We start from the raw sequence: 22699 nt of genomic DNA, 5'->3' as shown, positions 1-22699 counted from the left end.
AGGTGTGGTTTTAGCCACAAACTAAATTTGTGATGTGTGCAAAGCCTAAAACGAACAATGCCGGCGACTAAGCTGCTGCCTCCCATTAAACTCAACCAGTAAATTTACTTACTTAGGAAACCTTTTACTGAAAATTGATAAATTGATATTGGTTTATCATATACATGTATGCATGTTTATATGTCTAGAAGCCATCTGGTTAAAGGAGTACTCCAGGATAAGAAAACGTATTCCCTATCCTAAGGATAGGGGATAAGTTTCAGATCGCGGTGGTCCGACCGCTGTGCCACCCCCCTGCAATCTTCCATACGGGGCCATAGGCTCTTTGCCGAAATAGCGCGTTTCGACCAGCGCATGACGAACCGGCCGACACCCCCCCTTAATCATTTGAATGGCAGAGGCGGAGGCTGCCGAATGCAGCGCTTTGGCTCTCCCATAGAGATGTATTGAGGGGGTGTGTCGGCTGCCGCGTCATGAGGTGGTCGGACACGCCCCCTTTCCGCTGACTACTGGGGCCCCGTAGGGAGATCATGCGGGGGCCCAGCTGTCGGACCCCATGTGATCTGAAACTTCTGAAATCTGAAACGCTGCCTCCATTTATGTCTATGGAAGGAGGTACTAGCCATCAGGCCCTCCCCCATAGACATGAATGGAGGGGGCGTGGCGTGATGTCATGATCACAGAATCCCCAGGCTGGACCCCCCCTGCAGCCGTACTCCCCCCCCCCCCCCCCCCCCCGCCGCCATCAGACATGTTATCCCCTATCCTTTGGATATGGGTTAACATGTATAAGGGCAGAGTACCCCTTTAAGGCTTATGCACATAGGGGAAGATTTGTCAAAACCTGTGTAGAGGAAGAGTGGTGCAGTTGCCCATAGTGACCACCCATAGTTTCTTTCATTTTTCACAGGAAAGAAGTAATCTGACCACTCTTCCTCTACACAGGTTTTGATAAATCTGCCCCATAGTCTGTATAGCTCCATAGTAGCTGCACAGACTCTGTTGGACATTTTGCGTACCCTTCCTCCCTGTGTTATGATTTCCATTTTTTCTTTTTTCATAGTGAATTTAAGTGAACTTTTCCATCATATATATGAATGGGGTTTCACATGTCTTTAAACTTTGGCATCTCAAAAAGTGCATCAAAATTTGAACCTCTCTGTTGAAAGTTAAAAATTACAACCTAAAAAGACACCAAAAACAGGCAGAAAAAATTTCATAAATGACTCGGATTGTAGAAAAAATGAAAACCACGCCCACATTTTAAAATAAGGGAATGGTCAGGAAAATAGGCAAAATTTTGGCCATGTTTGGCGCAGAACGTTAATAAATACAATGAAATGCATTTCCCCTGACTTCTCCAAAATAGTAAATAAGGGCCAAGGAGCCTGATGGAACATGCTTCCAAGGATTTGTACAGAAACCAACAGAAAAACCCTCCATGAAACTGGAGACACAGAGGAACAGTAGAGGCCCCATGCTCTTCTATTGGAGTCCTCTCACAAAACCTATGTATGACCTATAAACTTACATTATCATGATGTTTAGAAATGAGCGAACTTACAGTAATTCAATTCGTCACAAACTTCTTGGCTCTGCATTTGCTGACTTTAGCCTGCATACAGTCCTAGGAGACTATGAAAGCTGAACTAATTTATGCAGGCTAAAGTCAGCAACTGCAGAGCCGAGAAGTTTGTGACGAATCGAATCACTGTAAGTTTGCTCATTTCTAATGATGTTATTGGTATTATTCCAATGACAACCCATTCAGTCACTTTAACTATTTTCTGTGCTTAGCCATTTTCACCAGGCTTAAATATAGTATTTGTATCAGAAATCCCAATATGTACTCAATAAACAACTTTTTAAAGGGGTTGCTCATCATTAGAAAAAGGGGATTGCTTGTTTTCTGGAAATACCACCACTTTCTGGTATTGCAGCCTATTACTATTCAGAAAATTGGGTTCCAATGCCAGACACCACCCATAGCTTTGTTTCCAGAAGACACACAGAGTTTTACATTAACAATCATGGACAACTCCTTCAGGTGGTCTACAAGGTTTCTTCCCAGAGAATGCCATCCTTTTGCTTACACTTCTTACCACATTTCATGTAAATTCATATCCTAATAAATCTCAGCTTCTGGATACTGTAATGTCCGTCCAGGTATTCTACGACTGTCACATGCATAAAGCCTTAACATTTTATGGAATCCACCCTTTTAGCTCATCTTCCCTCTAATCACAAACCACAAACTTGCACAAACCATTATCAACATTCCTTTTTTCCATTTATGCTACATCTATTATTCCTTCCTCATGTACTAGTGTTCACACACAGACAGGGTAAGTGTAAATGACTGTCATCAGGATTCTGGTTTACTTCGGTCTAAAGTCTAAACATTCGGAGGTCTAAAATATCATTGTATCTTAACAGATTTCATAAGAGGGGATATCAAGGTTTTTTCTCTTGGGTTCTGTAAGAATTGGAAGATAAAAATGGTGGCAAGTTCCATCCAAGGCATCTCTAACAGTCCAACATAAGGGGTCACACAGGACACCATGCAGCAAGAGTTAAAGGGGTAGTCTGCCCCTAGACATCTTATCCCCTATCCAAAGGAAAGGGGATAAGATGTCTGATCGCAGAGGACCAACCGCTGGGGACCCCCGCGATCTTCCTGCTGCACCCGGTGTTCATTTAGAGCATCAGGTGCAGCGCCGGAGGCTGATGATGTCACTGTCACGCCCTCCTTGTGACGTCATGGATGGCCGTCATGCCCTCCCCATAGACTTGCATTAAGGGGGCGTGACCGTGATGTCACGAGCCTCCGCCCCGCATGGCCAGTCATCTGGCATGGAGCAAAGTTCGCTCTGTGCACTGGATGTTTTGGGTGCCGCAGCAGATACCGCGGGGGTCCCGCCACTAGGGAATTATATCCTTAACCTTTGGATAGGGTATAAGTTGTCAAGGGGCGGAGTACCCCTTGAAGCTCCTGCACCTCTATGCGCTTTGACACTGCATAAATAGGACCTTATAGTTATTGGAAGATGCCTAAAAATTGGTTCTACCAAAAAACTTCTATATAATTATAGCAATATTTCCACCCTTTATAAAGCAAATATTTGTAGAGCCCTCGAAGATAACTAGTTTAAACAATATCAACCTTAGTTGCTGGAAAGTTCTGGTGAATCTTGAATGAGTCACATATGTGTCAAGGATTGCCGCTGTTAGGACGGAAGTGCTGGATCTGTTAAATGAAAGTAACAAGCAGACATTCGACGGACCTCACTGACTATAATGGGTGTAACTCAAGTTTGGTGTCTGGCATTTTACTAAACATGAGAATTCTGAATGGGACCCACTGATGCAGAAGGTAACCACTGATGTGTTGCCTGGTTAAATCTTATCAAATGCGACCCATGAGAGGAGCTATTTCCATCTCAGTAATCAATACCATATTGCTAGAATATGCCATCACTTTATGATCAGGGGGGTCTGACCTCTGGGACCTCCACCGATCCTGAGAACGAAAATACTACTTTAGGGTACGGTCCCATGTAGTACTTACACAGTGTATTCCACTCTGTGCAAAATCTGCTGTGTATCGGCAAATACGCTGCATATTTGCCGATGAGCATACACACAGGGCTTCCCCGCCACCGGGTAGCCTTGTGTGTATGCTCATTGGAGAATAATACACAGCATATTTCCCGCTGTGCAGTGTGAAATACGCTGCGTAAGCTCTACATGGGACCGTACCCTAATATTATATTCTGGTAATAAAACCTAATGCATTCTTTACACACTAAACAGTAATTACAGTATGTACAGTAACCTAGTACTCAAGTGCTGGCTCTGTACAGCTGAATTGTACACATCTTCATCTCTGTACACAACAAAAAATACAAAAAAAAAATATCGCTTTTATCAACCATTTACACAAAAGATTCCTCTACTAAACAGCTGCCCTCCTTTGTCTCCCTGGAGTCTTCCGTCCCCTGTAAGTTACTGTTCTCTGTTTTATTCTGGATCAGATTAGTTTTCACTGTCACCTCTTGTGAAGTACTGGGAGACTTAGGATCAGTATGCTTGAAATAATCCTTCACTGTATTCTTCACAGAGGATGGTAACATTATGCGGATGCTCTGGCTGAAGGAGGTTATGCTCTTGCTATGATTTTTGGTATGTGCATTGTATTTGGTGGACTTCTCTGTATGGGATTCTTTTAACTTCTGCTCTTCATTTAGGATCTCGCCCTCTACGGTACCTGCAGCGAGGTCTTTGGATGCCTTGTTGGTTATTGTCTCATTTTGGGAACTCCTGTTGAGAACATGTTTGAGTTGCGATTGCCAGCAAGGTTTGTCCACCTCTGGATGGTGCTTCCTAGACACCGAATGCAGAGGCGCATTTTGACCATAGAACATAGTCTGTGGAATTTGGCATTTTCTGCTTTGGGAAACCGAACTATTAGAATCTCTGTTTAAATTCTGGTCACTCTGACTTTTTACTGACATGATATTAGGAGACATAAAGAAAGTCACTTTTGTACACTGGAGACTATCATCATTAGAGGATTCCTGCCTTTTGATCTCAATGTGCTTAACAGTGGTTTCCTTCTGGACACAATGACCAGCCTCAGCCCTAAAATGATTACATTCTGAATCTTTTACAGTTTCTTTGCCCTGTACTGGGAAATTGAAAATTTCTCTTGGTTCCTTGTCCAAATATAACCTTTGAATGTTACTGTGAACTGAAACTTCATCATTGGCTTTATCCCTATCTTTCACTCCATTATCCATTTCCCACTGCATTTCCCAAGAGTCAAGATCACAGGAGGTGCCACCAAAGAGAGTATTCATGGGTATATGCCACTCTCTTAATTTCTTTTTGGTGATTTCTGGGGAAAGTGTGTGCAATCTGGCTGAGGTCCCAAACATGAAAGGTAGAGAAGTGACATCACTGGGGCTAAATACAGAGGACTCTGAGCAATAAGAGAAAGCGCTATCTAAGGAACTTAAGGAGGAGACAGAAGGAGAGGTGGTGGTAGAAGAAAGACTTGAAATGCTTGACCTGCTGGAACCATTCACCTTTTGTAAATTTCTTTCCTTCATAATACACGCCTGAGTTGACCTCCAAAAGGCGCGTGGAGTGTTCTTCATGTTTGGGCCATGCTCGTCCTTTAATAATTTCTGACTTTCCAACCGCAGTTGCTTCAGTTGATTTATGTAGTCAATATGATTGTGTATTATGGTGGCATCACAGCTAGACTGGCGAGCAACTGGTTCATGGACTTGGGCAGGATGCCTAGAACTGAGACACACACTTGGTTCTGAAGAGCATCTGTCTCTGTTTGGACTCAGGAGGCCAGAACCAATAGAATTTAGTGGGTCATTATTATAGCATTCCAAGATGTCCATTTTTGTTTTGCTCTGATAGCAGGCCGCAATTTCGCTAAACAGATCCCAATCTTCTTTCTCCTCTAAGAGCAAAGACTCATCAAACATAACATCTTCATCTTTTAGTAAATTTGTATCAGACTTGTCCAAGTCTGATGAAGCAAACTCAAGTTCATCTGAGGAATCCTGTCCGTGCAAAAGGTGTATGCCTATGGAAGACAAGTGAAAAGAAAAGTAAAAAGTCTACTGTATGTCTAAATACACAGGCAACACTTGGAACAAAAAAAGTTGTAAATATGATTCTCACATTTCATGAATGTAAATGTCCATTCTATACTGCCTTTTAACTTAAATAGGTAAAAAAAAAAAAAAAAAAAATATATATATATATATATATATATATATATATATATGTGCATAGAAGATAAGCTCAAAAGCAAAATACCCGCACTCACCATTAGATTAGCGACAGCCGGCTCCTAGGAATATATGATGGTTAGACCAACGGAACGGGGACCATGCTGTAACGGGCGCTCAGGAGTGAGGCGATAACCAGTTATTTCGCGCTATATGCGCTCAGGCTGGATGAAGCGCATATAGCGCGAAATAACCGGTTATCGCCTCACTCCTGAGCGCCCGTTACAGCATGGTCCCCGTTCCGTTGGTCTAACCATCATATATTCCTAGGAGCCGGCTGTCGCCAATCTAATGGTGAGTGCAGGTATTTTGCTTTTGAGCTTATCTTCTATCCACATTGATTTTCTCCTATGTTTCGGATCTTCCCAGCACCACCATAGCTGATGGCTTTTTCAGACCCGCCTCCGCGTTGAGCTGTTCGACTGGATTTTAACCCTGTCATTTCTGAATTAATCGCAAGTAGTGCTATTCCTTCCTTTCTTATTCACCCTTATATATATATATATATATATATATATATATATATATATATATATATTCAAGAAGTATTCCTGTCCAATCCTCTTCTGTTGCTGTGGTGCCTGGGTCTCTGGTGATCACCACTTCTGGGTGAGAAGGTAATGCGAGTCAACACATCACCAGCGGTGAGCAGCGGGGACCCATACAATGTTGGAATGGCAAGGAATTGTGCATGTGAGTTAATCATTTCTTTTATGTTAGGGCTCTTAGCTCGCTTTTAATTTTTTTCCTTCCTAGGAAATATTTTATATAGGATTTGTCTCTTGCATAAACATACTATAGGTCCTCTGTCCTTTCAAACAACTTTCATCTAATAGCCTATGTGATTTCTAATGGATTTGTAAATCACTTATTTTTCCAAAAATAATCCAGACACACAAATAAAAACTAAATTGTAAAGTCTTGGCCACTAGGAGTTTAAAGGGGTACTCCGCTGCTCAACGTTTGGAACAAAGTGTTCCGAATGTTGGAGCCGGCACTATTAGTGGGGCTATGAGGTCTTGAGCTTCCGACGCCAGCTCCAGCGTTCAGAAAAGTTTGTTAAAAAACGCTGAGCAGCGGAGTACCCCTTTAACTTCCCTTCATGCTGTTAGGGGAATTCAGATGCTAATAGCTGCGAGACTAAGGCCCTATTCACACGGCAGAATTTCCGCTCATCAGCCCCAATTCCGCTTCCGCTTGTGAGGATTTGGTGCGGAATTAGTGTGGAATTGGTGTGGAATCGAAGCGGAAATTCAGCAGAATTTTGAATGGGAGTGTGGACTCTTATAGAAGTGTATTGGGCTTTCATTTGAACAGGAATTCCTCAAGCGGAATTCCACTTGAGGAAATTCTACCATATGAATAGACCATAAGGTAGCACACAGGAAGAGTGGATGGGGCTTATCCCCATGAAAAGATGAGAACCCAGAATGAGTGTATGCATCCTAAGCCTGTCTGCCTCCTTCAGAGGGTTCAAAGTTTGTCTATTCTTTCTGACCATACATAACATTCTGGGCAGCTATTCCTTGCAAAATAAATACTTGTGTTATTACTATGTATACAGTATTGCGTTTTGAATTAAATCCTCTCTCCCCCTTACTATAATCATCAGCATTATCAGCATGTTACTGCTTAGACCAGGGCTGCTATTTGTAAAGGACTCCTTTACTCCTGCTGTAATTTCCTCTGCTACTGTTTATATCCTTGTGCTCACATAGAACCATGCAGACACAGTCAATCAATACTTCCTTCATATTCCATCTATAGTAGTGCACTACTGTAAATCATCACAGTGCCAGCCTGTTCAGTCCAGTGCACTTACTCCAGCACTATGTCATATCATAGCAGAGAGGAGTTGGTGTTGTGCTGCAATTGGCTAGAGAAGTAAGGGAAAGGGAGTCTGTGTGTGTACTACTTGCAAACAGCCCAGCTCTGATTCCTCCTCTGAAATGGAAAGAATAGGAAATAGCTGTGCACTATGGAGAGGGTCTCTCACAATCTCAGTAACCTCAGTAAGAGTTAAAAAATCTAATTGTTATTACTCCAAAGGGTTAATGTAACAACCCATTTGGATTTTTAATTTTTGAAAGTACAGGTACACTTGGGTCCCTACACTTGCCTTTTCAGTGCACTGCTCCGCACCATCCTCAGCAGTAATATCTGATATGCATGTGTGAATTGAACCAAACCAAGTGCTGTGTTATACCAACATCGCTTTGGATAACAAGAGAAGACAGGTAGGCCGAGCACAGGTACCGAGAGGGATCGTGAGTACTGTCAACTCTTTTGAGAGATTTGTAACAATATCAAATTGGAAACAATTAAAAACAATAACAGGAATTCCTTTTACAAGAATAATGTAGGCACACACTACAAGTAACGGTGTTCTAAACAGCCAATATAAAGATATACTGTACATATATAGAGAGAGAGACTATTGTAAACTTAAGACACACGGATCGGACCCTTTGTATACTATGGTGTGCCAAGTAGTTACGTGTGACAATTTTTTTTATGAAAGCTTGTTTTAATTGATAATAAATTAATTACCATATTTTTCGCCGTATAAGACGCACTTTTTCTTCCCCAAAACTGGGGGGGGAAAAGGTGCGTCTTATACGGCGAATACACCCCTATCGCGGCGGTCCCTGCGGCCATCAACGCCCAGGACCCGCGGCTAATGCAGGACATCACCGATTGCGGTGATGCCTGTATTAACCCTTCAGACGCGGCGATCAAAGCTGACCGCCGCGTCTGAAGGGAAAGTGACACTAACCCGGCTGCTCAGTCGGGCTGTTCGGGACCGCCGCGGTGAAATTGCGGCATCCCGAACAGCTTACAGGACCTTACCTGCCTCGGTGTCTGCTCCGGGATCCCCTGCTTGGCCGGCGCTCTCCTTCGACGTCATCACGTTGTCGCGCACGCCGTCCCGTCATCCAATAGGAGCAGCGTGCGTAGCGATGTGATGATGGCGACGGAGAGCGTGGATCCCGGGGAAGAAGACGTCCAGAGAGTCGGGGACGCGGCAACAGCAATGGAGCGACATCCAGGGCAGCGGGGAAGGGTCCGGAGCGGCGGGGACAGGTGAGTACTACCTCCTATCTAGTGGTCTTCAACCTGCGGACCTCCAGATGTTGCAAAACTACAACTCCCAGCATGCCCGGACAGCCGTTGGCTGTCCGGGCATGCTGGGAGTTGTACTTTTGCAACATCTGGAGGTCCGCAGGTTGAAGACCACTGTTGGGTTCAGAATCTTTATTTTTTTAGATTTTGCACCTATAAATTGGGTGCGTCTTATACGCGGGTGCGTCCTATGGGGCGAAAAATACGGTAATTATCCTGTAATAATTTTTGTCATTTGATGTAACATTAACCACTTAAGGACTCAGGGTTTTTCCGTTTTTGCACTTTCATTTTTTCCTCCTTCCTTTTTAAAAATCATAACCCTTTCAATTTTCCACCTAAAAATCCATATTATGGCTTATTTTTTGCGTCGCCAATTCTACTTTGCAGTGACATTAGTCATTTTACCCAAAAATGCACGGCGAAAGGGAAAAAAAAATCATTGTGCGACAAAATCGAAAAAAAAACGCCATTTTGTAACTTTTGGGGGCTTCCGTTTCTACGCAGTGCATATTTCGGTAAAAATGACACCTTATCATTATTCTGTAGGTCCATACGGTTAAAATGATACCCTACTTATATAGGTTTGATTTTGTCGCACTTCTGGAAAAAATCATAACTACATGCAGGAAAATTTATACGTTTAAAAATGTCATCTTCTGACCCCTTAATTAATTATATATTTTTATAGTTCGGACATTTACGCACGCGGCGATACCACATATGTTTATTTATTTATTTTTTTACACTGTTTTATTTTTTTTTATGGGAAAAGGGGGGTGATTCAAACTTTTATTAGGGAAGGGGTTAAATGACCTTTATTAACACTTTAAAAAAAAAAAAAATTTCGCAGTGTTATAGGTCCCATAGGGACCTATAACACTGCACACACTGATCTCTTACACAGATCAATGGCGTGTATTAACACGCCTGTGATCAGTGTTATTGGCGCTTGACTGCTCCTGCCTGGATCTCAGGCACGGAGCAGTCATTCTCCGATCGGACACCGAGGAGGCAGGTAAGGGCCCTCCCGGTGTCCGGTCAGCTGTTCGGGACGCCGCGATTTCACCGCGGTGGTCCCGAACAGCCCGACTGAGCAGCCGGGTCACTTTCACTTTCACTTTAGAAGCGGCGGTCAGCTTTGACCGCCGCTTCTAAAGGGTTAATACCGCACATCGCCGCGATCGGCGATGTGTGGTATTGGCTGCGGGTCCCGGCCATTGATGAGCGCCGGGACTGACGCTATATGATATGGGATCGCGGCGCAGGACGTAAATATACGTCCTGCGTCGTTAAGGGGTTAAAGGGGTGCCAGAAAGTTAAACAGATTTGTAAATTACTTCTATTAAAAAATCTTAATTCTTCCAGTACTAATAAGCTGCTGAATACTAGAGAGGAAATTCTTTTCTTTTTGGAACACACTGCTCTTTGCTGACATCACAAGCACAGTGCTCTCTTCTGACATCTCTGTCCATTTTAGAAACTGTCCAGAGCAGCATATGTTTGCTATGGGGATTTTCTCCTACTCTGGACAGTTCTTAAAATGGACAGAGATGTCAGCAGAGAGCACGGTGTTCCAAAAAAGAAAATAATTTCCTCTGTAGTATTCAGCAGCTAATAAGTACTGGAAGGCTTAAGATTTTTCTAATAGAAGTAATTTACAAATCTGTTTAACTCTCTGGCACCAGTCGATTTAAAAAGAAAAAGTTTTCCACCGGAGTACCCCATTAACAATGGAATATTGGGAGGAGTCAGATATTATTTACATATCTTTTCATACTTTATTTGTACCGATTGCCAAGAGAAGTCTTCCCGTTCTTCTTAATTCTTTAAAATGTATATTTTGGGTAATATATACGGCAAAGACACTCAGCTACTGAAAGGGAGATGAGCCACTGTTCACGCATTTATTATATAAAGAAATTAATCATCAACTAAGAAAGGCACAGGCCTCCCTGCAGTAGTAATCCCTTTATTGGCTGGCAACAACTTGTGAAAGGCACAGCCACATGTTCTGCAAGTTTCCTAGAGCTATTTTCAGCATGCAGCAAAATGTACGGCAGGGATTTTACCGAGAACAGCCACGGGCCCCGAATAAATTACCGTATTTTTCGCCGTATAAGACGCAGTTTTTCTTCCCCAAAACTGGGGGGAAAAAGTCGGTGCGTCCTATAAGGCGAATACACCCCTATCGCGGCGGTCCCTGCGGCCATCAACGGCCGGGACCCGTGGCTAATACAGGACATCACCGATCGCGGTGATGCCCTGTATTAACCCTTCAGATGCGGCGATCAAAGCTGACCGCCGTGTCTGAAGGGAAAGTGACACTAACCCGGCTGTTCAGTCGGGCTGTTCGGAACCGCCGCGATCTCACCGCAGCGGTCATGAACAGCCCGACTGAATAGCCGGGTTAGTGCTTACAGGACACCGGGAGGGACCTTACCTGCCTCCTCAGTGTCTTCTCCGTTCAGGGATCCCCTGTATGGCCGGCGCTCTCCTTCCTCGTCATCATGCGAAACGACGTGATGGCGGCGACGGAGAGCGAAGATACCCGGCAGGCAGCAGAGACGTTCCGGAGCGACGGGGACACGGCGACAGCGATGGAGCGATATCCAGGGCAGCGGTGACGGGTCCGGAGCGGAGGGGACACGTGAGTATTACCTCCTATGCAGTGGTCTTCAATCTTCGGACCTCCAGATGTTGCAAAACTACAACTCCCAGCATGCCCGGACAGCCAACGGCTGTCCGGGCATGCTGGGATTTGTAGTTTTGCAACATCTGGAGGTCCGCAGGTTGAAGACCACTATTGGGTTCAAAATCTTTATTTTTTTTAGATTTTGCCCCTAAAAATTGGGTGCGTCTTATACGCCGGTGCGTCCTATAGGACGAAAAATACGGTAAGTGGCAAAGAGCCTTCAATTAGAACCAACGCACACACTATATTTCATTGATAACCAGAGACACTTTGTGTGAATGGAAACTGGAGCTCCAACCTCCATAAAATAATATTATGGAATTATTCACTACAGAGTTTTGGACTAATTTAGTTAATAGAAAAGGACCTTAGCGGAAACCCTGATCCTAGGTGCCCATATGTCCTACTGGGTACACAGTCAATCAATAATATTTTACTGCAGTTTTTTTCCCCCAAAGATTAAAATATATCTAACAATGTACCTGACAAGTCGTCTGTGCTTCCTGACTCTTGTTTTTCATGTTTGCTGAAGAGAGATTCGGCATCTTGTCCAAAGATAAGCTTGTAATTTTCTATCAAGAACTGTACTAGAAGAGCCACCTGTAGGAACAATCCAAATTTGACAATTCAGCTAGAGTAGTTCTATACAATTTAAGACTTTTCTTTTTCCTAGATAATGGGGTACTCTGGTGGCAAACAATTTATTTTTTAAATCAACTGGTGCCAAAAAGTTAAACAGATTTTTTAATTACTTCTATTTAAAAATCTTAACCCTTCCAGTACTTATCAGCTGCTGTATGCTCTAGGGGAAGGTTGTATAGTTCTTTCCAATCTGACCACAGTGCTCTCTGCTGACACCTCTGGTCATGTCAGGAACTGTCCAGAGCCGTAGAGGTTTGCTATGGGGATTTGTTCCTACTCTGAACAGTTCCTGACATGGACAGAGGTGGCAGCAGAGAGCACTGTGGTCAGACAGAAAATAAGTACCCAACTTCCTCTGTAGCATACGGCAACTTATAAGTACTGGAAGAAATAAGAGTTTTATATAAGTAATTTACAAATCTGTCTAAGTTTCTGGCACCATTTGATTAGAAAAAATAGGGGAGATTTATCAAAACCTGTGTAGAGGAAAAGTTGCCCTGTTGCCCATAGCAACCAATCAGCATGCTACTTTCATTTTTAACAAGCTCTCTGCAAAATGAAAGAAGCAATCTGATTGGTTGCTATGGGCAACTGGGTAACTTTTCCTCTGGTGGCTTTGATAAATCTCCCCCAATGTGTTGTACCCCTTTCAGATGACAATGGGGCAGATTTACTAAAACTGCCTAAGACAGTATACACTTAGACCAGACAGTAAAGAGCGTGCCAAATTTATCACAGTGGTTCATATTTTTCGACGGCCCAAATTTTTCTTGCACTATTTTTGCATAATGTTTTGTCATAATGTTTAAATATTAAGGAAATCCGTAAAAATCACAAAGTGTGCAGACATGCCAAATATACAGCGTACAGCTCAAAGGTGGACATCAGCCAGCAACCCCGGCTTCACACTGAGTCCCCAGTACATTTACTATTTTTTTTCATAACTAAGGGAAATATTTCACAAATTAGGATGTTTGGAATGCAAGATAGCGAATATACATAACAACCGCGCCGTGATCCCTGACCTATTATACTTACAGTATAAATTCAGAAGGGACACACAAAGCTGAGCTGCTGATAAGAACCACATAACTGTAAATTTCCTTTTTCCATATGAAAGTCTCAGGTATAAGGCAAAAAATACAGAACAGGTTTCCCACGATAGACTTTGTCTGGTGCCTAAGTATTTGTTTGGCTAAAGCCAGTTATTCTCTGGCAGCATCTGATCCTTCTCCTGTAATGACACAGTGTAGGCTACTGGGAATGGGGTGAATAAATAAATGTCCCATTTGTGTCTATTAAAGAACAAGAAATTTTATTTTTGACATATTAGTGTAACTGTATGTTTCTTATAGCTGGATCCTTATTTCTTGGCCAGAGATTGAACTTGTTCAGTATTCTGGCAGAATTCGTCAAAGAAACCCAGGCAGTAGTAATGAAGGGGGTGGTGCTCACTAGAGATGAGCGAACTTACAGTAAATTCGATTCGTCACGAACTTCTCGGCTCGGCGGTTGATGACTTATCCTGCATAAATTAGTTCAGCTTTCCGGTGCTCCGGTGGGCTGGAAAAGGTGGATACAGTCCTAGAAAAGAGTCTCCTAGGACTGTATCCACCTTTTCCAGCCCACGGGAGCACCTGAAAGCTGAACTAATTTATGCAGGAAAAGTCATCAACTGCCGAGCCGAGAAGTTTGTGACGAATCGAATTTACTGTAAGTTTGCTCATCTCTAGTGCTCACTGTCCATATTAAGCCCTGTTTTCTGGAGGGATTCTATAGTTCTGGATTTTGTATAGTGTGAACAAGGCCTAAGGGACTTTAAATTATTCCAACTTAGATTTCTAAACTAGGTAGAAATTAAGTTTCTAAATTAAATGCCGCCATTAGGCAAAGTAATCCAGATCCATGGTCTGATATACCATTGCCATACAGATGATACATAGCTATACCTATCCTTTACTGATCTCCAGCTATAAATGACAGCTTTTTTAAACTACAGGAATGAATGCCAGCTGGCTAAAATTGAACATGAATGAAACTGAAGTTCTCTTTGTCTTAGGTCAGAGCCTAACTGTAAAATGCGCAACCAACATCTCTATCCCTGGGAAACACAACCCCTCGAAGCTCAGTCCACATATTTAATTCAGGAGTAATTATTGATGAGAAACTATATCTAATCACCCAGATATCTACCGCTATTTTAGGGGTACTCCCGTGGAAAACATTTTTTTTAATTAACTGGTGCCAGAAAGTTAAACAGATTTGTAAATCCCTTCTATTAAAAAATCTTAATCCTTCCAGTACTTTTTACGGGCTGTATACTAAAGAGAAATCCAAAAAAGAAATGCATTTCCTCTTATGTCATGACCACAGTGCTCTCCGCTGACATCTCTGTCCATTTTAGTAACTGTCCAGAGCAGTATATGTTTGCTATGGGGATTTTCTCCTGTTCTGGACAGTTCCTAAAATGGACAGAGATGTCAGCAGAGAGCACTGTGGTCATGACATCAGAGGAAATGCATTTCTTTTTTGGATTTCTCTTTATTATACAGCCCCTAAAAAAGTACTGGAAGGATTAAGATTTTTTAATAGAAGTGATTTACAAATCTGTTTAACTTTCTAGCACCTGTTGATTTAAAAAAAAAAAAAAAAAAAAAAATTTAATCCCCAATCAGCACATTGCAAGAATTCTGCCTTTTGATCAATTCCCACGTAATAAACTCATGCTTAGACAACTGTAATGCCTTATCTAGTATGTCAGCCATCCAGACAAAGTAATGTGCCGCCTTCACTTGGTTCAAAATACCGCAGCTAGGTTAAAGGGGTATTCCAGGCAAACCTTTTTTTATATATATCAACTGGCTCCGAAAAGTTAAACAGATTTGTAAATTACTTCTATTAAAAAATCTTAATTCTTCCAATAGTTATTAGCTTCTGAAGTTTTCTGTCTAACTGCTCAATGATGATGTCACGTCCCGGGAGCTGTGCATGATGGGAGAATATCCCCATAGGAACTGCACAGCTCCCGGGACGTGAGTCATCAGAGAGCAGTTAGACAGAAAACAACAACTCAACTTCAGAAGCTAATAACTATTGGAAGGATTAATATTTTTTAATAGAAGTAATTTACAAATCTGTTTAACTTTCCGGAGCCAGTCGATATATATATATATATATATATAAAAAGTTTTGGCCTGGAATACCCCTTTAATAACCAAACAGCACTGACATGTTTCCATGAGGCCAATCCTGCTGACCTTAAAAGCCCTAAACAACTTAGGTGAAATCCTTTTTTTGGGGTTCTATTAGACTTGTAGGTATGAATACACTGTTCCTACTTAGAATCCAGCGTAAAACATTTGGAGCCAGAGTCTTCTGCCTTTACCTTTTTTGTTGACTTGCTTTCCTCTTCTGGGTCACTGACTGAAGGCAGCCATAACATATTAGGAGCTATGCAGACAGCGAGGTTGGAAGCAGTCATTTGGTTCTCTTCAGAATTATTTTCTATATGATTCAGTACAGCAAACAAGTACTGCAGCAGAATAAAGTTTGCTTCTGGAAGCTGGTCCAACAAGCTAAAAAAAAAAAAAAAACGACTCATTTCAGATAAATAAGCCTAAATCCTATCCTTATGGTATTTCTAGAACTAAAAAATTACTTATAGGTACATAACATAATTTATTAGCAGGGAATGGCTGGACAAAAAAAGAGAAACTAATACTAACCCTCCAGTTCTCCTCTAGTCCAGTGCCAGCAGAAGTGCTGTGATGACATGAATATGGGGGCACTGCAGCGAGTCAGTGGTTGTGTACTTGCTCTTGCATGTGACCGCTGAGGCATTAAAGTTTTCTTTTTTTGTGTCCTGCCATTCGCTGCCCCTGCCTTATTTGGTGAAAAGGCCAGAAATCCCTTTAACGTGAGATGCAAAATATACACACATCTAGGGCATATAGGGCTGTAAAATAACTATGCAGTGTTGGCACTCTGATCTGCCTTGGTGTCTTGTTTACTTATCTCAGTGACATGCTGCGGATGACATTCTGAACCCTCTGCAGCCTCGGTGATTGGCTGCAGTGAGATCTGCACTTCACCAGGAGGGTCGGGACAGCCCTAGCTACATTCCACCTACTTTTTAAACAAAGGCAGACAACCCCTTTAAGAAGCACTTTCCAAATGAGCTAATCCTTAAAGGGGTATTCCAGTATTTTTTTTTTTTTTAGATCAACTGGCTCCAGAAAGTTAAACAGGTTTGTAAATTACTTCTATTACATATTTTATAGTAACATAGTTCATAAGGTTGAAAAAAGACCAGAGTCCATCAAGTTCATCCTATAACCCTAATGAGTCCCCACTGAGTTGATCCAGTGGAAGACAAAAAAACCCTCATACTAGAGGTAAAAATTCCTTCCTAACTCCAAATATGGCAGTCAGAATAAATCCCTGCATCCCTTCCAATAGTTATCAGCTGCTGAAGTTGAGTTGTTCTTTTCTGTCTCACAGCAGTGCTCTCTGCTGACACCTCTGTCTGTCTCAGGAACTGTCCGGAGCATAAGAGGTTTGCTATGGGGATTCGCTCCTACTCTGGACAGCTCCCGAGACAGGTGTCATCAAAGAGCAGTTAGACAGAAAATAACAACTCAACTTTAGCAGCTGATAAGCATTGGAAGGATTAATATTTTTTTAAATAGAAGTAATTTACAAATCTGTTTAACTTTCTGGAGCCAGTTGATATAGATATATATATATATATATATATATATATATATATATATATATATATATATAAAAAGTTCTTTCCTGGGATACCCCTTTAACCCCTTAAGGACTCAGCCCATTTTGGCCTTAAGGACTCAGACAATTTAATTTTTACGTTTTCATTTTTTCCTCCTCGCCTTCTAAAAATCATAACTCTTTTATATTTTCATCCACAGACTAGTATGAGGGCTTGTTTTTTGCGCGACCAGTTGTCCTTTGTAATGACATCACTCATTATATCATAAAATGTATAGCGCAACCAAAAAACACTATTTTTGTGGGGAAATTAAAACGAAAAACGCAATTTTGCTAATTTTGGAAGGTTTTGTTTTTACGCCGTACAATTTATGGTAAAAATGACGTGTTCTTTATTCTGAGGGTCAATACGATTAAAATGATACCCATTATTACATACTTTTCTATTATTGTTGCGCTTAAAAAAAATCACAAACTTTTTAACCAAATTAGTACGTTTATAATCCCTTTATTTTGATGACCTCTAACTTTTTTATTTTTCCGTATAAGTGGCGGTATGGGGGCTCATTTTTTGCGCCATGATCTGTACTTTTTTTTGATACCACATTTGCATATAAAAAACTTTTAATACATTTTTTATAATTTTTTTTAAATCAAATGTATTAAAAAAGTTGGAATTTTGGACTTTTTTAATTTTTTTTTCGTTCACGCCGTTCACCGTACGGGATCATTAACATTTTATTTTAATAGTTAGGACATTTACGCACGCGGCGATACCAAATATGTCTATAAAAATGTTTTTTACGCTTTTTTTTTACTTTTACTTTTACATTTTTTTACATTTTTTTTTACACTTGAATAGTCCCCATAGGGGACTATTCATAGCAATACCATGATTGCCAATACTGATCTGTTCTACGTATAGGACATAGAACAGATCAGTATTATTGGTCATCTCCTGCTCTGGTCTGCTCGATCACAGACCAGAGCAGGAGACGCCGGGAGCCGCACGGAGGAAGGAGAGGGGACCTCCGTGCGGCGTTATGAATGATCGGATCCCCGCAGCAGCGCTGCGGGCGATCCGATCGTTCATTTAAATCGCGAACTGCCGCAGATGCCGGGATCTGTATTGATCCCGGCACCTGAGGGGTTAATGGCGGACGCCCGCGAGATCGCGGGCGTCGGCCATTGCTGGCGGGTCCCTGGCTGCGATCAGCAGCCGGGATCAGCCGCGCATGACACGGGCATCGCTCCGATGCCCGCGGTTATGCTTAGGACGTAAATGTACGTCCTGGTGCGTTAAGTACCACCTCACCAGGACGTACATTTACGTCCTGCGTCCTTAAGGGGTTAAAGGGGTTATCCAAGAATAGAAAAACAGAGGTAATTTCTTTCAAAAACCGCTTCCCGTTTGTCTCCAGGTTTGGTGTAGTTTTACAGCTTGGCTCCATTCACTTCAATGGAACGGAGCTGCAGAACCACACCCAACCTGGAGACAGACGCGGAGCAGTTTTGGAAAGAAATTACCTCTGATTTTCTATTCTTGAATAACCCCTTTAACAGATCTAAAATGATGACATTTCAGCACATTACTAGCACTGTGCTCTTCCCCGTTGAAAAACAATTAAAAAACCAAGCAATTGGTGTGGCAGGTTTTAATGTCCATGCATCCTAGTATACAAAGTTGGTTACATGTGACTGGCTCCCTGTATTACTAAGGAGGTTCAGTGCTGTGTCCTGATTTGGTGGAAACAACTATCTAGCATCGAGTCTGGTTATGGGTTTTCAGGTTTTTTGTCTGAGTAGTTTTTTATGTATCTAATTCATAGGAATGCTCTTGGACAGGGAAATCGTAAAATACTTTATGAAGGACAACTCCAATAAAAGAGAACATACAGCGCTCCGTGGTGTGATATAGTTAGATGCCACAATGGTAATTTCAAATCCGTAACTGCTTACCGATGTGGGTTGTACAAGCCAAGTACAACATTGGAAATAGCAGATAAGCAATTGCCGAGACCCTGCAGCCGCGTTAAGCCTCATGTGCAGCAAACAAAAGCAATGGACCTCCGGAGAATTGGGCCGAAAGGGTGCTGGGAGTCGTTTAGGTAAAATGCAATTTATTTGCCCACATTGCAACGTGTTTTGCAGTAATACCGCTTAATCAGGCATGCCTGAGGAAGCAGTATTACCACGAAACGTGTTGCATTGTGGGTAATTAATTTGCATTTCACCTAAACGACTCCCAGCGCCCTTTGTGAACCGGCCCAATTCTCCAGAGGTCCATTGTTTTTGTTTTATGGACAGTCAACAAATAAATAAAAGTAGAGGGAAGCATTTCATTAAGGCAGAACAACCCCCTTTCTTTTGTTCTATTACTGTAAATCCTAGGGGCATCTGAGTACTGGGAACCACAGTTGGAAGCCAAGAAAGGACTGTTATAAGGGAAGCACAGTTCTGCCAACCAGCGACTAGCCAGTGTTGTTACACTAGGGTGTGACACATCAGTCCTACAAAATCCCTCCTCCCCTCCCACCATGGTCGCTTGATGTAAACTGACCTTTTTATGACTTTAATCTTATATTCAGGTTCCTCAATTTCTGCAACCTCCATCCAAAGTCCATGCATGTCTGAGGATAGAATACTGTCAGGAATATTGCGTAGAAAATCCTAAATCAAATATACATGTGGTATGATGGTCAGTTCAATAGAAGGGAAGTTATCAGACACACACGTATAAAAAGGACTGTATTATCATATTTTCTTATATAATATCCTATATGTGCAGTCAGTCATTGCACAAAGTCCATTCTGAGTAACAGAAAGCCAACAAAAAACTCAAAAGCTGTTTTTCTAAATATAATGAATGACTTCTGCTCTAGTAATACAGCCCAGAATCACAACACGAAACTCAGGATAGAGTTGAGTATACATTAATTGTATACATTGTATAAAATGAAATCCTCATGGTTATCATCATAAAGTTTAGAAGACCAATAGAGAACATAGCATTACTCCTGGTTGTTTAACCCAACTGTCGGTGAGCTGCTATGGCACATAAAGATACGATAAACAGCTCTTAGTTTTAGAAGGTTCCTCTTTGGCAGCTGTTTAAAGAAGTCTGAATGTGTTGAACATACAGTATGAACCTAACCTTATCCTGATGTCACTAGTTGCTGGGGCCACACACAGGTTGGACTAAACACTAATATCCTAAGTAAAAATTGAATTATTAAAGGGTTCCTTTTCTGAAAATTGATTGATTGTGGGGGGTCTGACCCCTGGCACCAACCCGATCAGCTGTTTGTAAAGAGCAGAGCAGGAAGCATTCAACTTGATACATTTGAAGTGTTACCTTAAAATAAATGGGAATTGAGCTGCAGTAACACACCACAGCCATAACACAATGTACACAGCTGGCTGAATGGGTGTAGCTATAGACCCCCTATAGCAGTCACATTGGGGTCCTGGTGCCTAAAGGGGCCCCAAAGCCCATCTGCCCCATAAGAGACCAGTATTATTCTTGGCACATGAGGCCCTGTAGCTATAAGTTCCGCCTCTGGCTGGCTGATTTACCTCTTTTTACTGTGTATGCAGGTGCTGTGCTCTTTGCAAACAGCTGATTGGCAGGGTGCCAAGTGTCAGACCCCCACTGATAGCTATAGATGACCTATCCTGGATAGACGATCAGTAAAAAAGTCCCAGAAAGCCCCTTTAGTAGACAACTACCTTCCAAGAGCTATTTTCTGATCTTTTTACCCCATCTTGTAATTAATCAAATTAAATATGCTATGGCCCCATCTTCTTATTTTCATTTTATCTGTTTGTTTTATTTTTGGAAAATACAATAGCAGCCAGAATATACTTTCCAAGGTCTTAAATTTATCAAAGATAAGGCAAAATCTGGATTTTTAAGCTCTATTTACGCCATGAGCTATATATTGACATACCTCAGGGTTGCCAATGTATATACTGCAGTGAACTTATGGCAGGCCCAATGGTGGACATTTATCAATGTTGGGGTGGTAGTAGAGATTTTACCCCTGTTTGCTTGGTGTCTTTTTTACACAGTTCCTCAAAATTTACCTAAATTGTGTACAGGACCTCTACACAATTATAGGAACCAGTGGGCTGCAGAGATTGATTTCAGCTTTGTGCTCTGGCATAGACACATTTGTATGTGTCCTATTAGGTGGTGTAGGTTTGCGCAAAAAAAGTAGGCTTTGTGCAAAAAAAAAAAAAAAAAAAAAAAAAAACACTTCTAAATTTATTTTGCACAGAAAATAAATACAGCTCACCTACAAAAAGTGGTGTATGGTGCACCAAACAGTAGACAACTTTGAAAGATGTTCTACCGAAAATTGCACTAAAAATTGCGCAAAAAATGCAATGTCGCAACATTTTCAGGGACATTTAGAACATTAAAGTGGTGTAAAGCCAATGATAAATATCCCACATTGAGTTCATGGACCGATTGTTGTCTACTAATGACTGCATTCAGTCTATTTCCAAAATGTATACTTTTATTGTGTGGAACTTGTAAGAGCAGTAAACCATGCTTTTGGGTCTTGCTTAAAAAAAAAAAAAAAAAAAAATTAAATAAACACAGTGTGCCAACCTCTATTATACATAGAAATATAAGAAGCATATTTTTCTGTTTGCATTGTGCATTTGTCGGAATGACTGTGGTGTTTGCGTAAAGCATTTCTGTAACATACCCTTGGACTTGTTTTCCTTGGCGAGCTGACATACACAGAACACTTATTGTTTAAACACTAAGAAATGTTTCAATCATGTACCGTGATCACTGCAGCTGCTACAAAGACAGATTCTCCATCCATATGGACCTCGTCCCCAGAGATCAACTTCTCCTTAAGCTCCTTGCATGTCTTGGCATTGGCTGAGCGTCTGAAAATTCCCCTAGTGTGCGGTCCTTCTTCATATAATAGTAGAAGCATATCCTTGAGGATTCAGAGTAAAATTAAGGGTGAAAACGCACCATAAGCTTTACATTGCAATTTCCAATTCTGCAATGAAATTCAGCAAATATGGAAAAATGTTGTGATGCAGTTATGAACTGTAATATTTGTTGGGTTTTAAATAGTTGTTTAAGCTTGATGTGCATTGTTCCCCGCTATCTCTAATCTTCTTAGGAGATCAAACCTTGATGAGCTCATTGATGTATTAGGTTAAAGAGTACCTGCCACCATCTCCATTGCTTTATATTTTGCTGCTGGTATGTTGCCCTCTTCATTACCTGCCCCCCGTAGTTTTTCTTTTTCATTTTTGCCCAGTATTTCCTTCATAATCCTCTTTCAAAGCTTGCTCACTGCAGCGTGCACGGCACTCGCTCCCGTCTGTCTGATTGACAGGCTCACTGTGCTCGTCAGTGTCCAGTCTGCACTATTATACTAATGCATGAGTCTGAACTCTATGAGAGACTTGCGGCCAGGGCATGTAGGGAAACCCCTAGTGGTCTGTTGTTACAAGTCAAAATAAATTTCTAAATATATATATATTTTTTAATGACATGGTATTAGAAAGTTGTTTCTAATACATTAATTAACAACATATAAAAAGTTTTAGTGATGACAGGTATTCTTTAAAGATGACAATAGAGGTCTAAGGAGAGGCCAGCTTGGGGAGTGGCTTGTAGTGAGTGTTCATCACCCCTGTTCTTAGAAGGCCCAATCAC

General features: G+C 41.6%; 1 protein-coding gene across 7 annotated transcripts in view; it reads right to left on the bottom strand.

Annotated features, from left to right (window-relative positions):
* Positions 1–773: 773 nt before the first annotated feature.
* LOC130290603 (rho GTPase-activating protein 20-like) overlaps positions 774–22699 on the bottom strand; it is a 231051-nt gene continuing 209125 nt past the window's right edge. For all 7 annotated transcript variants that reach the window (XM_056538451.1, XM_056538452.1, XM_056538446.1 and 4 more), the window contains exons 11-15: positions 21804–21965; positions 19565–19674; positions 15659–15848; positions 12114–12231; positions 774–5605 (exon numbers count right to left, since the gene is read on the bottom strand). In XM_056538451.1, the coding sequence (XP_056394426.1) occupies positions 3936–5605; positions 12114–12231; positions 15659–15848; positions 19565–19674; positions 21804–21965 (2250 nt within the window). In that variant the 3' untranslated portion in view covers positions 774–3935. The remainder of the gene's footprint in view (positions 5606–12113; positions 12232–15658; positions 15849–19564; positions 19675–21803; positions 21966–22699) is intronic.

This window comes from Hyla sarda, chromosome 9 (assembly GCF_029499605.1).
Source record: "Hyla sarda isolate aHylSar1 chromosome 9, aHylSar1.hap1, whole genome shotgun sequence".
Classification (NCBI taxonomy): domain Eukaryota; kingdom Metazoa; phylum Chordata; class Amphibia; order Anura; family Hylidae; genus Hyla; species Hyla sarda.
Note: the sequence above shows the minus strand (reverse complement) of the source record. Positions and strands in the feature narration are given on the sequence as shown.